The sequence below is a fragment of the Capra hircus genome, chromosome 18, assembly GCF_001704415.2.
Source record: "Capra hircus breed San Clemente chromosome 18, ASM170441v1, whole genome shotgun sequence".
NCBI lineage: Eukaryota > Metazoa > Chordata > Mammalia > Artiodactyla > Bovidae > Capra > Capra hircus.
The window spans coordinates 231,161-252,192 of record NC_030825.1 but is presented as its reverse complement, the minus strand read 5'-3'; the positions used below and the strand labels follow the sequence as shown (position 1 = coordinate 252,192).

The window sequence follows — 21,032 nt, the reverse complement described above, 5'->3', positions numbered from 1 at the left end:
AAGGCAACCCACTCCAGTATCCTTGCCTGGGAAATCCCATGGACAGTGGAGCCTGGCAGGCCAAGGTCCACGGGGTCCCAAAAAAGTTGGACATAACTTTGCAACTAAACAGCAAGAAGAACACTACCCAAGCACACAGTAAAGAAAAATACACACATATTCACACTTACAATAAGTTCTGGTTTGGTGCATCTTCCAACATTTTTTTTATGTTGGTTCAATGTTCAAACAGTTAATACTTCAAATATGTCTGATTGTCAGTGTTACCAAAAAACAAACTATTCCCCATCTCAGTGAAGGGCAATGACTATCTATGCAGTTGCCTGAGCCAGAAACCCAAGAAGCATCCAACTCATCTCTCTTCACCCCACATCCAACCAGTCACAGTCCTGTCTCTCGACTCTGATCCTTCTACCATCTCCACAGCCTCGCCCATCATGAGCACCACATTTATCTCCATTAAGTCTCCTGACCTCCAACCTTGCTGGGGCAGCAAAAGTGATCATAGCAATTCCCTGCTGATACCCTATCAACAACTTCCAACTTGGTTTTAGGAGAAACTCAAAACTCCTTTTAAAAACCTTTATGACTTGGTCTCTCTCTACTTGCTAAGTCTCTTTGGCTCATACATTTTTCCAACCCTTCCATCCCATGCTTCAGCCAAGCAGAATGTGTAAGTTTTCCAAATGTGCCATAATCTCTCATCTGCAGACATTCACATATGCTGTTCCCGCTGCCGGGAATACTGTTCCTCCCTCTGTTTGCCTAGCTGACATCTACTCATCTCTTTTAGGTCTCAAATGTCATTTCTTCCTGGAAGCTCTGAGGATTCCCGCTCCAGCACTCTGTCCCTTCCGCCCTCTCCCATCCAGCAGATGCCATTACAAGTGCTTGCTTGCCAATCTGTCTTCTCCACTGCACAAGCGTCGTGAAGCCTGAGGCCTTGTCTGACTTCTTTGCTGTTGTAAGTCCAATGAGCATGATGCCTGGCACATAAATCAATGGTCAGAACTTTTCTGATGAAAAAATCTGTGATATTAATTTTTTTTAATATCAAAAAGTGAGAGCTGGGACTTCCTGGTGGCCCATTGTTAAGACTCTGTGCTTCCAATCCCAGAGGGCAGGGGTTTAAGCCCTGGTCGGGGAACTGATACCCCACATGCCATTTGGTGAGGTCAAAAATAAATAAATAAAAGCCAATTCCAAGTTTAAAAAAATAAAAGTGAGAGCCACAACTTTGTGATTAGTGTCATTCCATTGAGCTCCAAACCCTCCCACATGCAAGGAGGACTGAAATAACAGCAGAGACACAGAGCACCTCATTGCCAGACTCCCCTTCTCCAGACTCCGCAAACAAAGCCTTCTTCTTTTAACATAATCCTTTAGGATCATTTAGATGGAGTAGAAAGACTGCCATTATGATTTTATAATTCTGTCTATATACTCGGAGTAATCCCATAGGGCCTGGAACACAAGCTAAACTGACATTGGTACAGATAACAATTTAGACATATAACCAAGACTGCCTTTCTAGGATAAATTCATGTATAATAAGCATTGGACATATTCTCTTGACACCAAATTTGATGCACACAACTCCGCTAACTTGATACCATCAACTAGAGAAAAAGACATTCCTAATCAGGGAACTATAATATGAATATGGTTCTATACAAGCAAGTGAATTAGGAAAGCAGAGGAGAGGAGGAAAGTTTAGGAATAAATAAGACTCAATCAGTAAAAATGCTGAAAACCCCATTGGCAAATCACATTGCCTGTACTTCATTATACACATATCTATGTATGCATGTTTAGATAATAGGCAAGAAGAGAAGACAATGTTAATATTATTGATAAAGTAATTGAAATAGGATTAACACAAGGGAATAGCAACCTGATTAGAAGAAGTGCCAGCTAGAGGAAAGTTAATTCAATCCAATTTCCACATACTATCTGACTAATTTAAATATTAGCCAATTGACAGTTCATGAAAAATCAGCTACATTTGCAAAAGCCATACAAAAAAAAAACTCTCTATGCTATGGTAAATATATATATCTATAATTTTAAATTTGATACTGAAAATCAGTTTTTAAAAAATCATTTGTGGGAGATCCCATGCAAGCTAACACAAAACTCACAGTACTGGAAATTGAGTTCTCTGTTCAGTTCTAGAAAAACAAGCTGTGACTATGGCATTTTATCAGTCAGCATATAATTTACAAAACACAACTTGGGTAACATTCGATAACTCCTTTTATAAATACTGCTAAAAGTGGGCTGCCTGGTTACGTTACATTTTATAATTGAAATAGCAAAGATAGGCATGGAGGTGCATAAATCTTTGAAACTCAAAAATACTGCCAGAAAGGGAGGAAAAAAAACACAAAGCATCAAGGACTGACTGCCATTAGAAATTTCCTAGAGAGAAAGGTCCCACGTTAAACATTAGACATTGCAAATATACTGCGTCCATTTAGTTTTCACTCTCCCATAGGCCCTCGCCATCTAGTTTTGGCCCCAGCTAACAGGTGGACTGAAATCAACCTTCTTTCAACAAACCAAACATCCAAACTATGTAATCATGCGATGACATCTGAGCTGGATCTGGCTGGCTGCTTTGGAGCCTTTCACAATAATAAATGGGAATTTTCATTGTTGACCAAGCTAGATACGCCTTTATTCTTCACGCTGTAATCAAACAAATGCAAACAAATCTCCCTAACCTTAAAAAAACCGCCTTATGTCCTCCATCCATCCATTTTCAAGTACAGTGAAATATGCTTTATTTTCTACAAAAAGATAAGACTGTTAGCATACTACCTGCGGGACACAGACCTTTCTAGTTGATCTCCAATATGGTGACAGAGGTAAGCTGAATCTCACATATATTCTGACCTCTGCTTTAACCAACGCCAGACTTGAGGTGACAGCTGGACACTGGGGGGACAATCTCGGGCCGAGGACCTAATGGAATTGAGAGGGGACCGTGGGGTCCGAGTCCGAGTCCCTGGCTTCATCAGCGTGGTGTGCTCACCATGCTGCTCCACCAGGAATAGTCCAAGGATTTATCGCTGCTCTGTGCTACTCTGGGTCTTTGAAACAAAGTTTTCACAAGTTAGGTGTTTAAGATTAAACCTGGGACTTCCCTGGTGACACAGTGGATAAGAACCCGCCTGTCAATGCAGCGGACATGGTCTTGACCCCCTGATCCAGGAAGATTCCACAAGCCTCACAGCAACTAAGTCCACACATCACAACTACTGAGCCGGTGCTCTGGAGCCCGGGAGCAGCAACTACCAAGCTCGCATGCTGCAACTACTGAAGTCCGTGGGCCTAGAGCCTGTGCTCAACGAGAGAAGCCCCTGCAATGACAAGCCTGTGCACCGCCAAGGAGAGGGTAGCCTCCACTCCCCTCAACTAGAGAAAGCTTGCCCAGCAACGAAACCTAGCACAGCCGAAAATAAATTAATTTCAAAAAAAGAAGAGTAAACACACACACATGCAAATCTGTTCTAAATTAAAGAGAAATATAATTTAAACTGACACGTTTCTACATCCTAATCAAAAATGGAGACATCACCACAGGGTGACTCATATGCTTAGTTTCTTATTACCGATTCCTCTGAGTTGCACTTTAACACATCATTCTCTCAGGTTTTCTTTTCTGGATGTACCATGTGTGGAAGAAAACAGAAACATCTCTTTGGATGGTTGTTATATCTATCAGGATACTAGGCTAACTCTAGTTATAAATACAAAAACCACACTCCAAAAACAGGAATCTTCTCCAAACCCTCTACTCTCGTGGTGCGGCTTTAGATTTTCTTGCTTTTTAAAAATTCTGACTGAAAGTGCCAGCAAATCACAGCACCACCTGCTTATTGACCCTGAAGAACCCTCTGAAACTTGAGAGATCATGACAGAAAGTGACAATTCAGACCGCCTCCATGAGGGAGTGTGACAACCTGGGCTTCCCAGGAAGACTCTGACAGCCACCTGCCCCACCAAACCGTAGGTGAGAGGGCAACCTCAGTTAACCCTGTCATCTTGGTATACAACCGAAATGAAGGGGTTTATATTTTAAAATAGATGAAAAAGAGATAAGACACCTTCTTTCAATAAATGCCTAGGAATCTTTACCAATTCTTTAAAATCTTTCTTTCAATCTGACTGAAATCCTTCAAACTTCACACCACAGCTTAATTTTGTTTCCCCTTTGTTTGGTACCCAGCTGTGATGGAAAAGATCTAGTCACCACATTCTTTATAAGCATTGAAGCTAATTATTAATCAGGTCTAAATAAATAGCTGTCTTTCTTCAGATTAACAACCGCTGATATTACTTTTCCACCCTTTTATACTTTTTCAAAACTCTTTTCAGTCTCTTCCAATGACAATTCCTTTGTTGTCGTTTCTGATTAGCGCATACTCAGTGTCTTAATGGGGCTAGAATCCAGCCCACTGCCTGGCATTCAGTAGGCTCTTGATAAACATTCTCAATGTGAAAGCATACTTAAGCAGCATTCAATAAATGGTTGAGCACAATTTGTCTTCCTTGGCCATACTTGCTATCTGGCTACATTTTCTTATTATTCTTACCACATGGAAAAAATCATACTTCCATTATGAATTGTCCCTTTGACTCATGAGAAAATGCAATAAGCTCATTACAATTACCCTAAAATGTGAACCTAAGTATTGATTTTCTAGTAGGTGCATAGTATCCATCAATGAAAAGTTTGGTATACCTTGGCAGAACTTCAAATTATAATACATATCCCTAAAAATTCAACATCTGTGTTTCCAAATCTCATGCATCATAAGAACAAGATGTTCTTCTCTGTTCCACAGGGGATGCTGTTGGTGTTGCCAAAAGGACTTTATCTTGGGGGCAAATAAAATGTCTTATTGAGAGTATTTCAATACTTCAATTAAGTGATTTTTTAAAAATATTCACAATTAGCTAGCAATTTAACTATTTTATTAGATACTTTTCATACTTTTTCCTAAAAGGCTGATAATCATTTTATAAATGTTTTCTTGTTAAATGTCTGCCTTTGCTTAGAACAGCTTATTACTATAAATAAAAAATATAAACATGCTCTAATTTGTATGTCTTCCAATTTCATAGACATTCTAAATCATACCTAAATGCCAAGCAGAGAATGCAAGATATATGGAGCAATCCCACAGCACATGTTTAATGGAAAAAGTAAGACCCCAGCTTCTAACTTTTATTCAGAACTGATATGGGTTCAGTTCAGTTCAGTCACTCAGTCGTGTCCGACTCTTTGCGACCCCATGAATCTCAGCACACCAGCCATCCCTGTCCATCTCCAACTCCCGGAGTTTACTCAGACTCACACCCATCGAGTCAGTGATGCCATCCAGCCATCTCATCCTTGGTCGTCCCCTTCTCCTCCTGCCCCCAATCCCTCCCAGCATCAGAGTCTTTTCCAATGAGTCAACTCTTCGCATGAGGTGGCCAAAGTACTGGAGTTTCAGCTTTAGCATCATTCCTTCCAAAGAAATCCCAGAGCTGATCTCCTTCAGAATGGGCTGGTTGGATTTCCTTGCAGTCCAAGGGACTCTCAAGAGTCTTCTCCAACACCACAGTTCAAAAGCATCAATTCTTCGGTGTTCAGCCTTCTTCACAGTTCAACTCTCACATCCATAAATGACCACTGGGAAAACCATAGCTTTGACTAGATGGACATTAGTCGGCAAAGTAATGTCTCTGCTTTTGAATATGATATGGGTTACTAACAGATATTTTTAATTAGATCAATATTTTCTAGGTTGACACAAACACTCTTCTGTTTCTTCCTCTTATTCCCCACGCCCCCTCCCCACACACACAGTTCAATACCAAGAAAAGAGATAAGACAGGAAAGTGTGAAAGAAAAATGAAATATGTCAGTTGTTCTTTAACAGAAAATTCTGTCTTCCTAGAGCCTTGGCAAGGTCATAGTCACCTTGGAATCACCATCACCACTGATGTGAACTGGCTGTCCTTAAAACAATCCTTCTTACTCTGCAGTTACGTTAGAGAGATGGGGGGAGATGTAAAATAAAAGACTGGAAAAGGGCTTCAATTATTGTTGGAAGAACTCACAAAAGTGAGTTTCATTTTCTTTGATGTTTTGATAAATTAGTAAACTTGACTAACATAATCTGGAAATCTTTCCCCAAGTTAAAGAAAGAAACATTTAGGAGTTTAACTATTTCATAGTCCCCTCTTTGAACCTAGAATTCCAAGGCTAAAGATTAGTGAGTTAAACCACAGAGTCCCAAGCTTTCCCACAGTAAGGTTAATAATTACACCTGATTTGATGTCTAGAAACCCATTCCCAACCCAAAGCCTTTAAGTAGCAAACCTCATAGTATGTTTTATGGAGATGATGCCTAATGATTAAACTGAAATGTGAAGTTTTAATAATGATATTCAAAATCTTAAAGACATTCACTGGTGTGACTGACCCGAAGTACAACACATGCTCCCATAGTTTCAGACCAGGTCAAGTTTTGAGGTTTCAAAACCTCACTTCCTTTGTTTCTTCCTCTCCAAGCTTCTTCTGCAGCACTCCTCCCGACAAAGAAGAAACAAAGTTTATCCAAATTCTCCACTGATGAAAATATAAAATGAGTGAAGGGTATTCAAGAGGATCCACTCCTTGAGAAGACATTCATTAGTGTCTTTAGATCTTAATCTGAAGATTTCTGCTTAAGATAGCAGTTCTCCCAACTGCAGAAAGCATACTTCATCATGGATGGGTCACTTTGAAGATGGTGAGACCTGACCAGCTCTCTCTGTTTAGCTGTTACTGCACCTATGACTGGCTCTCCACTAGCAGGTGAAGAAGAGCAGGCAAATGAAGAAGAAAACCAAACAGAGCCCTGATTTTTCTTCAAAAACTGTTTAGCCCTTAAAATGTAGGGTTATGAGCTAAAGAAATCCACAAGACCTACAGCAAAGATCAATGCTGGCAGAGTTAAAAGTAAGGCATGACAAGCAAGGACGGCTAAAGAGCAGTCAACTCCATGAGGACAGAGGCCACATTATTTGGTTCTTGGGTGACAAGCATATAGTCCCTGGGACATAGCAGAAGGTGAAGGTGAAGGTGAAGTCACTCAGTCATGTCCAACTCTTTGTGACCCCGTGGACGGTAACCTACTAGGCTTCTCCGTCCATGGGATTCTCCAGGCAAGAATACTGGAGTGGATTGCCATTTCCTTCTCCAGGAGATCTTCCCAACCCAGGGATCAAACCCAGGTCTCCCGCATTGGAGGCAGACGCTTTAACCTTTCACCAGGGAGGACATAGCAGGCACACAATAAATCCTTGTTAAGTAAATAGCATTCATTCAATACAATTTCAAAGTATACTCTTGATGTTGCTAAGTCGCTTCAGTCATGTCTGACTCTGTGCAACCCCATAGACGGCAGCCCACCAGGCTCCCCCGTCCCTGGGATTCTCCAGGCAAGAACACTGAAGTGGGTTCCCATTTCCTTCTCCAGTGCATGAAAGTGAAAAGTGAAAGTGAAGTCGCTCAGTCGTGTCCGACTCTTCATGACCCCACGGACTGCAGCCTACCAGGCTCCTCCGTCCATGGGAGTTTCCAGGCAAGAGTACTGGAGTGGGGTGCCATCACCTTCTCCGCAAAGTATACTAGAGACAATAAATGTACACCAGAGACATTAAAGGAGAAGGGAATGGCAACCCACTCCAGTATTTTTGCCTGGATTCCATGGATAGAGGAGCCTGGCAGGCTACAATCGTGACTGAGCAGATTCTAAGAGACAATAAAGACACAAAGGTTTAATTACAACTAATTTTATCCCTGAAACGCTAGATGGTGGCCATGAAGACTTATAAGTGATTTGAGACATCCCACTCATACATGAAACACAGAATCACGAGGCACACAAGGAAAACAAATATCTCCCTTAACTATGATAAGGAATGTTCAAAGCTATAGAGAATTAAAACAACTACCAGCGTATTGGAGAATCCTGGTGGCTAAGAGAGCAAAGAATCTGCCTACAATGTGGGAGACCTGAGTTTGATCCCTGTGTCAGGAAGATCTCTTGGAGAAGAAAATGGCAACCCACTCCAGTATTCTTGCCTGGAGAATTCCATGGACACAGGAGCCTGGTGGGCTATAGTCCATGGGGTCGCAAACAGTCGGACACGACAGAGCGACTCACACACACACCAGCCTCTTAATGATAAGTATTATACAGAATGAGCAGACCTCCCAGAGACGACACTCTAACCGGCAGCTCTGACGCATGTGTTAAAGCCTCATCAGGTGAAGACTATCAGAAACAGGAATGAATCTGTAGTCAAAGTCAGATTTGTTGATTTGGTGCAGTAGGGGATGGCACTTGGAGAAGTCACAAAATGATGCTGAGAAAGAGGCGAAGGGAATCATCTTTCCTAAGGTTTGGGTTCTCACTGGAGGATTTGAAGGTGAGTCTAGAGGAAGCAGATTCACTTCTGGACTGAGGGCAGTTTGGAGGTGAAGTTACGAGTGGGGGTTAACTAGGGGCTGTTATGAGGTGAGGGCGGTTTAGCAATTAAAGATGCCGGGTAGGGAATTCCCTGGCGATCCAGCCGTCAGGACTTGGTGCTTTCACCGCTGTGGCCCGGGGTTCAACGCCTGGTCAGGGAACTAAGATCTTGCAAACTGTGTGGCCTGGCCAAAAAATAAAGATGTCCAGTAAAAAAACAGGAGCAGTACAGCAAGTCTAGAGTGTCATCTGCAAGAATGCAGTAATCACAGGAAGGGAGGCCCATAGGGCATCTTACAGAGAGAGCATGACTGGGAGAAGCAGTGTTCTCTGTTAACTGTGGGCTTCCCTGGTAGCTCAGCTGGTAAAGAATCTGCCTGCAAGATCCTCTGGTGAAGGGATAGGCTACCCATTCCAGTACTCTTGGGCTTCCTTAGTGGCTTAGACGGTAAAGAATCCACCTGCAATGCAGGAGACCTGGGTTTGATCCCCGGGTTGGGAAGATCCCCTGGACGAGTGCATGGCAACCCACTCCAGTATTCTTGCCTGGAGAATCCCATAGACAGAGGAGTCTGGAGGGCGATAGTGCAGGCAGCTGACCTGCTGTGTGTCTGTCCTCTGAGCCTGACTCGTGGCAAGGCTGCCTTTCTTGCTTTTCTATCCAGTTGATTTTCACTATTTTTATTAGAGACAGGCTGTGATCCCTATACAGACATAAATATTAAATTATCCTCCTTAATCAAGGAGGAGAAAGGGACATTCTCAAAACTTTAAGCTAAGAAAAGTGGGCCAAAAATGAAAGATATTTGAAACCGTTTCAAAACTGGCTTAAACTTAATCCATAAACTTATGGATAATGGATTATGTAAACCCATCCACCCTTTTTCAGTCCTCTAAACATTCTTCCAGCCCAGCACATGTGCCCTCAATAATAATAATTGACTTACTTCCCTGTCTCATCCTCTAGACTCCAAACTCCTGAAAGTACTCATTTTACACCTGGTGAGTCACAGCTTTAGCACACCCTAAGTGCTCTGCACGCTGTCTGCTTGTCTCCACTGTAGAGAATGTGCTTCAGGGCCTCTTACACAGTGAAACAGTTTCTGGGCCCTAAATAACCACTGAAGAATGTCGTAATCTAAAGGACTCGCTACATGGAGGCGACATGGAGGAGCCGGCTGGCAGCAGCTACAGCTCCAAGTCAAGAATGATGTTTTCCTTTGATGAGTTCACGGATGACTTTGTTGCCACCTGATAGCTGAAAGCACTGGAAATAAATAGCTCAACACAAACAGGGTTGGACCCCTGAATTGCTTAGTACGCAGTACTGGAAATGTTCATATATCTGTCTTTTCAGCAAAACTGTCAATCTCTTGGAGGTAAGAGGTTAGGTTTCAGCAATATGTGAACCGTGAACTTCCAGATGTTCAAGCTGGTTTTAGAAAAGGCAGAGGAACCAGAGATCAAATTGCCAACATCCGCTGGATCATCAAAAAAGCAAGAGAGTTCCAGAAAAACACCTATTTCTGCTTTATTGACTATGCTAAAGCCTTTGACTGTGTGGATCACAATAAACTGTGGAAAATTCTGAAAGAGATGGGAATACCAGACCACCTAACCTGCCTCTTAAGAAATCTGTATGCAGGCCAGGAAGCAACAGTTAGAACTGGACATGGAACAACAGACTGGTTCCAAATAGGAAAGGGAGTACATCAAGGGTGTATATTGTCATCCTGCTTATTTAATTTATATGCAGAGTACATCGTGAGAAACGCTGGGCTGGAAGAAGCACAAGCTGGAATCAAGATTGCCGGGAGACATATCAATAACCTCAGATATGCAGATGACACCACCCTTATGGCAGAAAGTGAAGAACTAAAGAGCCTCTTGATGAAAGTGAAAGAGGAGAATGAAAAAGTTGGCTTAAAGCTCAACATTCAGAAAACTAAGATCATGGCATCCGGTCCCATCACTTCATGGGAAATAGATGGGGAAACAGTGGAAACAGTGGCTGACTTTACTTTTCTGGGCTCCAAAATCACTATAGATGGCTATTGCAGCCATGAAATTAAAAGATGCTTACTCCTTGGAAGGAAAGTTATGACAAACCTAGATAGCATATTAAAAAGCAGAGACATTACTTTGCCAACAAAGGTCCATCTAGTCAAGGCTAGTATTCATGTATGGATGTGACAGTTGGACTATAAAGAAACCTGAGTGCTGAAGAATTGATACTTTTGAACTGTGGTGTTGAAGAAGACTCTTGAGAGTCCCTTGGACTGCAAGGAGATCCAACCAGTCCATCCTAAAGGAGATCAGTCCTGGGTGTTCACTGGAAGGACTGATGTTGAAGCTGAAACTCCAATACTTTGGCCACCTGAGGCAAAGAGCTGACTCATTTGAAAAGACCCTGATGCTGGGAAAGATTGGGGGCAGGAGGAGAAGGGGACGACAGGGGATGAGAGGGTTGGATGGCATCACCGACTCGATGGACATGGGTTGGGGTGAACTCCAGGAGTTGGTGATGGACAGGGAGGCCTTGCATGCTGCAGTTCATGGGGTCGAAAAGAGTCGGACACAACTGAGCGACTGAACTGAACTGAACTGAAGAGGTTATGTATGTCCTGTTAATCTTGCTTCCCTGCCCTCTGCTACCATGCTGCACAGTATGGGAGTGTGATCACGTGAAAGCTAAGTGGATAAAGTAGAAAATCAAGAACCTCCTTCAGTTAAGGCAAAAGGCCAAAAGGACAGTGCAGGCTGGTAAGGAAGAGGAAAGGTGTCCACATGCAGACCAGAGGCTCCCAGTGCAGGAGGTTGCTTGCTTCCCTGACAGAGGCAAGGGGGAAGCTGGAACATGGAAGCACAGAACGAGATCTAAAACCGGAGAGAGAGCGGAGGTGAAAGGAGGCAAAGAGAGGACTGAGAGGACATAAATAAAGGGATGAACACCAAGGTCAGAAGATGAGAACAGTCTTCATTAAAACCACTGATACAGGGAAAGTGGGAAGAAAGATGAAAATACAGCTCAACACAATGACAGGGGAATAGAGGCAGGAGTCCAAGGAGAGCCTAGAAGAGCTCCTGAGCTGGCTGTTAGTAAAAGCAAGAGCCATATGTAGAGAGGAAAGGAAAGGACTGCTGCTGGTGCTGCTAAGTTGCTTCAGTCATGTCCAACTCTGTGCGACCCTGTAGACAGCAGCCCACCAGGCTCGTCTGTCCCTGGGATTCTCCAGGCAAGAACACTGGAGTGGGTTGCCATGTCCTTGCATGCACTGGAGAAATGCATGAAAGTAAAAAGTGAAAGTGAAGCTGCTCAGTCGTGTCCTACTCTTCATGACCCCATGGACTGCAGCCTACTAGGCTCCTCCGTCCATAGGATTTTCCAGGCAAGAGTACTGGAGTGGGGTGCCATTGCCTTCTCCAAAGGAAAGGACATTGGCTCAGAACCCACAGCGCTGCCCAACTTGGGACCAGGTCCAAACCACCAGCCACCCTTTTGTTTTTCCTTTTTGCCATCTCCTTTTCTTCTCCATCCATCTTCCTGCTTTCTCTCCTTTCCTCCTGTTACAAAAAGTATTGGCCAAATAAGACCACATACTTCTTTCAGGTTAGTGGAATGGATGCATTAGAGTTCTGCCTTTTTCTGTCCTGAGGACATGGGTACAGAGAAGGACTAGATGTCCTTTTAGTGTCTTTTCGACAACGAACCTCATGGAACAGAAAAGTAATGGCAGAAACCACAATAGACCCTAGGACATCAAGGTGGCATGCCCCATTTCATGACTTGCAGTCAGCAAGTGGATACCACTGCATCTAAATTATTAACCATCTAACAAAGAACCAAATCATATTATGGACTCTGGTGTTCTGGGAGGAGGGGAGGAATGCTACTGACTCCAAGCACCCATTGGCTGGGTGCTCCTTCCACATGTGAAAATCTAGCCACCACAGCTGGGACCCAAGGCCACACATTCTACAAAACTGTGAAGGTCCTTCTACTATAACATGCTGTTGGTGTTCTTATAGTTGTTGTTTAGTCACTAAGTTGAATCTGACTCTTGCAACCTCATAGACTGTAGCCCAGCAGGCTCCCCCGTCCATGGGATTCTCCAGGCAAGAGTACTGGAGTAGGTTGCCATTTCCTCCTCCAGGGGATCTTCCTGACCCAGGGATCGAACCTGCGTCTCCTGTAACTCTATAAGTTTGATGGTGAATCACCTGTAGAAAAAAAGGGAGGTGTTTATGCCCAGTAAGAATTTCACAGACAAAAGTGAGGTTCTCAGTGCAGCCCACGAAAGCTTTTCTGACCTATGCTCCACCTAAAACAGCAGCAATAAGGCTATAAAACCAACAGTGACAGTGAGATCTCTATCGGGAAATGCGTTCAGCTTCCCCATTTTGGATGCCAAGAACCCAAAACTTCCCTTTCTGACAATGAAAGCAGGGGTTCCTTTGATCAAAGCAGGCTTTGAGTGTGGTCGTGGTGTGGACATTGGGGAGGAGGGTCTCTGTGAAGACCAAGACTGGAAATGCATAGAACTTCCCTGGTGATCCAGTGCTTAAGACTCCAAGCTTCCACTGCAGGGGCATGGTTTTGACCCTTTGTGGGAAACTAAGATCTGGCTTGCCAAGCAAAGATGAGGCCAAAAAAAAAAAAAAAAAAAAGAGTAGAAATGCACAGTGAGGGAAGTGAAAACACTGTTCAGACTGGGAGGAAAATTGTGCAAATCACTCAGTTGTGTCCAACTCTTTGCGACCCCATGGAATTCTCCATGCCAGAATGCTGGAATGGGTAGCCTTTCCCTTCTCTAGGGGATCTTCCCAACCCAGGGATAGAACCCAGGTCTCTCACACTGCAGGCAGATTCTTTACCAGCTGACCCACAAGGGAAGCAAAGATTGGAGGGACAGCAAGGAGGACAAAAGAGAGAGAGAAGGGACTTGGGTAGGTAAAGGAAAGTGCTGAAGGTCACAGTTTCTTACCTTTTCCTCCCTTCTCCTTTGCATCCTCAAAATGTCTCTTTTTGGCTCCCCTTTGCAAGACTGTGTTGGGGAAGGATGGAGACGTGAAAGGCTCCAGCATATTCCACGAAGTTAGAGGAAATAAGAAGGGGTGGGTATCACCAGTAAGAAGTAAAGTGGGAGAGATGTGGTGTTCCAGAACAGGGAGAGATGCTAACATCTAGTTGGAGATGAGAGGTGGGTTTGTCACATGTAACATGTGTATTCATAAATCAAAACCTTGTCTGTGTACCCTTGGCACTGGCCCAAAGAGAAATCAATAGTTACTGCTCCAAAGTGGAAGAACAATTAGCAAATAATTAATTAACTATAGAGTCCTTGTGAATGCTTCTTCTGTTAAGGTTAATATTTTTTTTAAGTATATTCCCAAATCTTTTTGCACACCTCTTGCATTTTCCAGGCATAATGTCTTCATCAAAGGCATTAGAATCCAGAATAAATACACACTCCTACATTTTTTAGGAATTCACACATTTTAAATTCTATTGCAGAAAGTCGGCTTTAGTCACCAACCTCAAGCAAGGTGACTTACTTCAACCAGTTGTGTGGCCTTCGAACAAAATTATATCCGGAACTAATTTCCTAAGGTCTTTTTTTACTACTTGCTACAGATTCTAACCATCAGTCATTCTCTCCCTGTAACATAAGAACTGCCTAAAATTTTTCTATTTTTGCCTATTTTAAGCTATAAATCTTATCACGTTCATGTTCAACTTTTCACACATTGTGTCAGCTTCTCACACATTGGGTCAATTCATTTCACACATTGAAAATCAAAAGTACAAACAATATTAATTATTTAAACGATGTCTGGGATTACCACCTCTTCTCGCAAATTATTTAAGTAATGAACTTAACCTCACGTTATTAAAAATATTGCACAATTAAAATATTTTCCTATGTGTCTTTTTCTGGAGACACCTATATGATCCTGTTGGGCATAAACATAGTATAAGAGGAAATGGAGAGAGCTGAGGCCATTCCCTGGGGATATTTCGCTGAGGATATTTCGCAGCACTACGAAAGAGGAAGACCTCCTTTCACCGTTAGCCATTTCTTCACTGGCAGAACACACCCACCAGGAGCAATCAACAATGTGGGGGTCAAAATGGGAGAGGGAAGTCCGGTCTGGTGAACAGAATCCCAGTCTGGGTTTAACTATCTTTTTTCCCTCTCACTGGGATAGTTAAGGCTGTTGCCTTAACTTTGCTTTTAATCTATTTTTTCATCCATGAGCTAAGAATCCGTCCAGTAGAATACCCACCAGGGATGATTCCACTAGGGGTCCCAGGTGCTACTTGGAAAGTAGTGTTGCTGCTGCTGCTGCTAAGTCACTTCAGTCGTGTCCGACTCTGTGCGACCCCATAGACGGCAGCCCACCAGGCTCCCCCATCCCTGGGATTCTCCAGGCAAGAACACTGGAGTGGGTTGCCATTGCCTTCTCCAATGCATGAAAGTGAAAAGTGAAAGTGAAGTCGCTCAGTTGTGTCCAACTCTTTGCGACCCATGGACTGCAGCCTACCAGGCTCCTCTGTCCATGGGATTTTCCAGGCAAGAGTATTGCAGTGGGTTGCCATTGCCTTCTCTGGGAACGTAGTGTTAGGAACACCTATTTCTCAAGGCTCATTGCCAGTCTTCATGCCAGTTTTTGGTGACCACTGCTCAGGTGAACTTGAATGCCAGTTAAAGTGGAGGTGTTTTCCTGATGTTACAGCAAGTCTTAACACGCTCCCCTGAAAGCTTCTGGGTCAATCAGGGTGATCCTGATCATTTCAGACACTGAGCTGTCAGGAGTCGTTTAGGAGGGGGGCAGGGTGTAGTTTTGGCGAAGACTGGTATCACAGTTACTAACAGTCTCTTCCCACTTGACAGGGAAAACGCCTACAGATTCCAACCAGATAATACACAGCTAGAAAATGGGAGAATAAAAGCATGTTGTATCTTGTCCTATATGTCTGAGGACAACTATTCGGCCTGTTTGTTTTCACTAATGGTCCAAAGGAAGAGTTATCTTTGCCTTAAAGCATGTAATGTCCTATTTATACACATTAGACAATTCATCTCTTACGATCAGAACGCCATCCAAATCTCTAAAAGACAACAGCGTGAGAAACACAAAGAGGTGCTGTTACTATTACTTGCATTACCTCTGTACTCACAGCTTCCATTGGTCTTTTCTTGATGTCTCCTATGTCCAAGTAACTGGGGGGAATAAAAAGAATAAGGATTCTTTTTATTACTTTTGAATCAGCTGTGTTAATTTCTTTTTTAAAATTATTAAGAAGTAAAGCAAGCCATAGGAAATGCTTAAGCCAAAAGCAAAAGTCAATAGCTACTAATTTAAAGCCATGAGAGTCACAGGAATGGCTTTCAGAGCTGACACATGTCTACTCTAAACCTGAATGAAATTGAAGCCTTAGAGATACATAGTTCTGTTGTGGAACATTTTTCCCCACCATGGCTAGCTACTTACTGCAAATACATTATTTCTCATTTTTATATAAATTTCAATACAAAGAGCAGTTTGTGTACAAAGCTCCTTAATGGTTCTATGAATCATAGACTTTAGGCCAAAGAGAGTCGTACAGATGCCATGCATTAGAGTAACAACTGTGAAAGGCTGAGAAAGCTTTTTCCCTAGGAGGGCACTTTAATGATCCAGAAATGCTCAGCCATGTGGGATGGTTTAGGCTCTGGTTCAGCTAAGAGACAGATGGGTGAACTAGTTAACCTCTGGAGACCCCTATTATTCCATTACTATTTGCTATATACATTAACTACTGATCATTCTTTAGCTATAGCATAAGCACAACCTAAAAGCTTTATACCTTTGTCAACTTCCAAGCTATATATCCATCACTGTGATCTGGTCCCATTGTGCTTCATACACAGAAGGCGCTAAATAAATGTTTTAATATTAAAAATAAATATAAATCTAGCATTTAATTTACAACCATAGAAAGATACACTCTCTACCTCAACTACCATAATTGCTGAGATGCCCCCAAAAAAGCTTATATCAGAATTAATTTTGGCTACATTTTATTTTGTTGTTTTTTGGATAGAACGCTTCAGTCAATCATGCCTCTAGAAATTATCATCTATTCCCCTTACATAAACAGTTATTACTTGCATAAGACAGTGCAAATTCTCCCTCTATTTAGCATACAATGGGTCTTTTGGAAATCTTCAGGGACTGGTTTCTGACAAAATAACAACATATTCTAACTGTCATGTGCAGGAAAGTCATCTCAGATCCACCAGATTAATGCAATAGGATCAACTTCCCAAAATGCATAAGGAAAACTTTGGGGAAAATAACAATCTCTAGATGTCTCTTCTATAAAATAAACAGTTTGATAGCTACCTGAAGTTTAATCATGGTTTCAAAAATTTTAGAAGAAATATGAGTAAAAGATATTCAAGAAGAAAGTTGATCACTTTCATTTGAAAAATATTTTCCACCATGGCTATCTTACCCAGCATTATGGGGTCTACCTGACAAGAATTACCCTCAATATGTTTGGATTTTCCGTTGTTCTGCCGGTTTCCTAATTTGTTATATCAACTGAAAACTGCTAGTTGTATATTCAGCAAATATATTCAGCATTTAAATCTTCTTGGCTTCTATCACTATAATCATAGATACTACCACTTTAACACAAATAAATTATTCATCTGTCAGCATGGAAAACAAACCATGGACACTGTTATAACAAACTCTGGGTTTCTGTGTGTGAGTGAAAAGCAAAAACCGCCATGTAAATCTCTTATTATATATGTATGTGTGTGTGTGTGTAAAGAATGATTTGAAGTGCACTTTCTATTTGGTTTGGAACTGTACATGTTTTTATCTTTTGAGTTGGTAATGCTAAATAAACAAAAGAGAATATGAATTATTATTAAAGTGAGCCTTGAATTTTGAGCTGTTAATAGATTCTGAAGCAGGTTTCCATCCCCATGAAATTGCTTTATATGAAAGTTATTTAACTTTAAAAATTAATGAAGTATATGATGAAAGAGCCTGGACACCGAGATGCTTTGCCTTGGTAGAACACTTTGGTGTTTACAAAACACCTTCACATCCACAGCATTTACTTTCTACAATAACCCTCTGAGGTAGGAATGGTTATGTTCCTTTTCTGTATTAGGAAACTGATCATTCACAGGGATTATCAACTGAACTACACAACAATACAGAGCTAATAAATGGCTCAGTCTCAAGTCTCCTGATTCTGTTTTAAGTTCTAAGTTTCTTTGAAACATAGTTTCATTTAGCGCTTTTCAAAGAAAGTTAGACAAAGCATACTAAAGGAGGTTTCAGAGAAGGGAAATTAAAGCCAAATACATCCCTCACCTCCCATAAAAAGAATATCTGGCATAACAAAAAGCAGAACACTTAGAACTCAACCTAAACAAACACATGGGCACTATATTACACAAATTTAGTGATATTTAGGGAAATAGTTCTATACAGTTAAAGCCAGAATTCACAAGCACAGATTTTATGGTAAAGATTTTTTGGCCATCCTGAGGCCCAAGGTGACTTTTACTTAAAATACATTAAAAACTATTGTGGGGGTGGTTAACTACATACAATCCAGTTTATCATACAATCCAGCAATTCCACTCCTAGGTATATACCCAAGAGAAATGAAAACTTATGCATAATTGTTCATAGCAGCGTTATTCATAATAGCCAAAAGTGAAACAACCAAATATCCTTCAATTGATTAAAGGATAACAAAATGTGCTATAGCTATATTACACAATATTATTCAGTCATGAAAAGAAGGAAGTACTGATACATACTACAACGTGATGGGCCTTTAAAACATGATACTAAGTGAAGGAAGACAGAAACACACACAGTCACATATGACTACTTTTACAGGCAGACCTTGTGTCATTGCACTTAACCGATATTGTGGTTTTCTGCAAATTGAATCAGGTTTGTGGCCACCCTGAATAAAGCAAGCCTATCACTGCCATTTTTCCAACAGCATTTGCTCAATTCAGGTCTCTGTGTCATATTCTGGTAATTTTCACAATATTACACACTTCTTATATTAGTGTATTTGTTATGGTGATCTGTGGTTAGCGATCTTTGATGTTACTACTATGACCTGCTAAAAGCTCAGATAACGGTTAGCATTTTTTAGCAATAAAATATTTTTTAAATGAGGCATGTACTTTTTTTAGACATATGCACACATAACAGACTGCAGTATAGTTTAAACACAACTTTTGTATATACTGGTAAACCAAAAAACTCCTGTGACTGGCTGTAGTGCACTACTGCAGTGGTCTGAAATAGAACATGCAATATCTGCAAGGTCTGTCTGTATATAAAATGCCCAGGATAGACAAATCCATAGAGACAGAGAAACTAATCACTACTGATCAGTGGTTACCAGAGGAAGGGGAGACGGGGAAATTGGGAAGTTACAGGATTTCTTCGGGGAGTGATGGAAATGTTCTAACATTAGTTTGTGGGGATGGTTGCAAAACTCTATGAATATACTAAAACCACTGTGGTTTATGTTATGTGAAATCTACCTCAGTAAAACTGCAAAAAAAAAAAAAAAACCACCATGGAATATTAGATTCTAACTGTCCCACAGTACCCACCCCCACGAGGAATAATTTTTCTCAACTCCCATATAATTTTACTTTTCTAACTGCACTTACCCCTTTGTACTTTGCATTAAAATTACTGGTGTGCACAGAGTCTATCTCCTGTTAGATTGTGACCTCCAAAAGAACAAGTTGTGTCTTATCTCTGTTCCCTTCACAGACCAAACGCACAGTTTGCCAATGCACTGAACACCCACAGTAAGTGAGCTCCCAGCCAGGAACTGGGGACAAGCATCACTAACGACCCCTGTCCTTCAAGATTTAACCATCAAGCATCTGGTGACAGGCTTACAGACAAATATAGTAAGCCAGTAAATTTTTCCAAGCATCAAGGCAATCGCCTTAATGTACAGGTGGTGGGAGGAGGGGCCGCACAAAGTGGGGCGTGGTCAGTTCTGCTCGGAATGGAAGTCTAAAGAATTTCAACAGTGAGGAGAATGTGCAGAAAGCACTTTCTCCACTGGTGACATTTCAGTATCCAGTTTTTCCGAGTCATTTTTAAGAACATTATTTCAACTAAATTGATAGATTTCCACACTGTAAATCAACTATACTCTAATCAAAATTAAAAATAAAATGATAGGTCCCAAGAAAAAAGTGGAAAAAGAACATGAAATGAGAAATATCTAACATGACGTATGTGCTACTCTTTCCAAATAGCTAGTCATTGAATACTTTTTTTAAAAGATTCTCATCCATCATCACACCTTTAAAGTCTGTTCCTACTGCTCCCTAACTGAGCTTTCTTCTCCAACCACGCTTTCAACCTGTAATGCAACTGCAGCGGGAGCTTTGAGGGCCATCAACTCGCACAGCCACAGCCCCTGAGCCCACCGAGATGGGGGTTACTCCTCTCCACCTTAGCAACCCCTGAAACGATGGGCGGCGGGGACAGACGGACTCACTTGAGTTTCTTGAAGGCTTCCTGGCCCCCGGCCACGTAGTTGCCCCCGCTCTGGATCTGGTCTAGCTTCCAGATGCGGTGCCCGGTCCGCGGGGTGTAGATGTTCCGAACCGCTCCGAAGGGCGCCTGGACGCCGCCCGTCACCTCCTTGAGGAAGACGTCGAAGCTGGACACCCTCTTCTCGTGGAAGACGACGCGGCGGCCCGTGAAGAAGGGGTCCCCGTTGCGGTACACCAGCACGCTCTTCACGACCGGCTGCGACAGGTGCCCGGACCTGGCACTGGTGCGGCTCATCTTCCCCTCGGGACTCCCGCGCGGCTCGCTTCTCCGAGGGGAGGCACCGCGGTTGCCCCAGCGGCCTCACCGCACACGCGCGGCGCGGGGTCGCGTCCTGAAACGAACCCGAAACAGACAAGCCCGCGGGTCACCGCGAAGCAACCGCGCGCGCCCGGCGTCCACCGGGCGGAGACCCTGCCGCTGCAGGACTCACCGGGCACGTTCAAGTGGTTCACCCGAGTCTGCACCACCAATCAGCGCTCGCCGTGCGCGCACACACCTGTTTCTCTCGCTACCGGCGGAATCAAGGTGTAACCACCTCTGCACCCGAGCTGCGCCAGCGGCGGGAAACAGGCAGACTGCGTGCGCCCGGGTGGGAGAGAGGTGGGAACACAGAGCACGTGCACGAACTATATAATTATAAATATGCCGAAACTTCTTTCCGGGCTCCCACTTCTCAGTCTCCTGTTTGTTCCCGAAATCAAGTAATTAGGGTTTGCGCTGAAACTGCCCAGCTTTTTCCTCGCTGGGAAATAAATGCCTAAAGTGCACTGAGATAGAGGAGAGTCGAGCGTCCGAGACCCCTCGCCCCCGCCCCTCCCGCAGCCAAGACCTGCGCCGCCCCCAGCGAAGCTCCCGTGGGCTTCCTTTGAACACAGCGAACAGGAGCGCGCA

At 42.7% G+C, this 21,032-nt stretch overlaps 1 protein-coding gene across 1 annotated transcript in view; it reads right to left on the bottom strand.

Annotated features, from left to right (window-relative positions):
* DCDC2 (doublecortin domain containing 2) overlaps positions 1–20,493 on the bottom strand; it is a 137,612-nt gene extending 117,119 nt beyond the window's left edge. Inside the window, exons 1-2 of the mRNA XM_005696786.3 lie at positions 20,083–20,493; positions 15,688–15,742 (exon numbers count right to left, since the gene is read on the bottom strand). Of these exons, the coding sequence (XP_005696843.1) occupies positions 15,688–15,742; positions 20,083–20,375 (348 nt within the window). The 5' untranslated portion in view covers positions 20,376–20,493. The remainder of the gene's footprint in view (positions 1–15,687; positions 15,743–20,082) is intronic.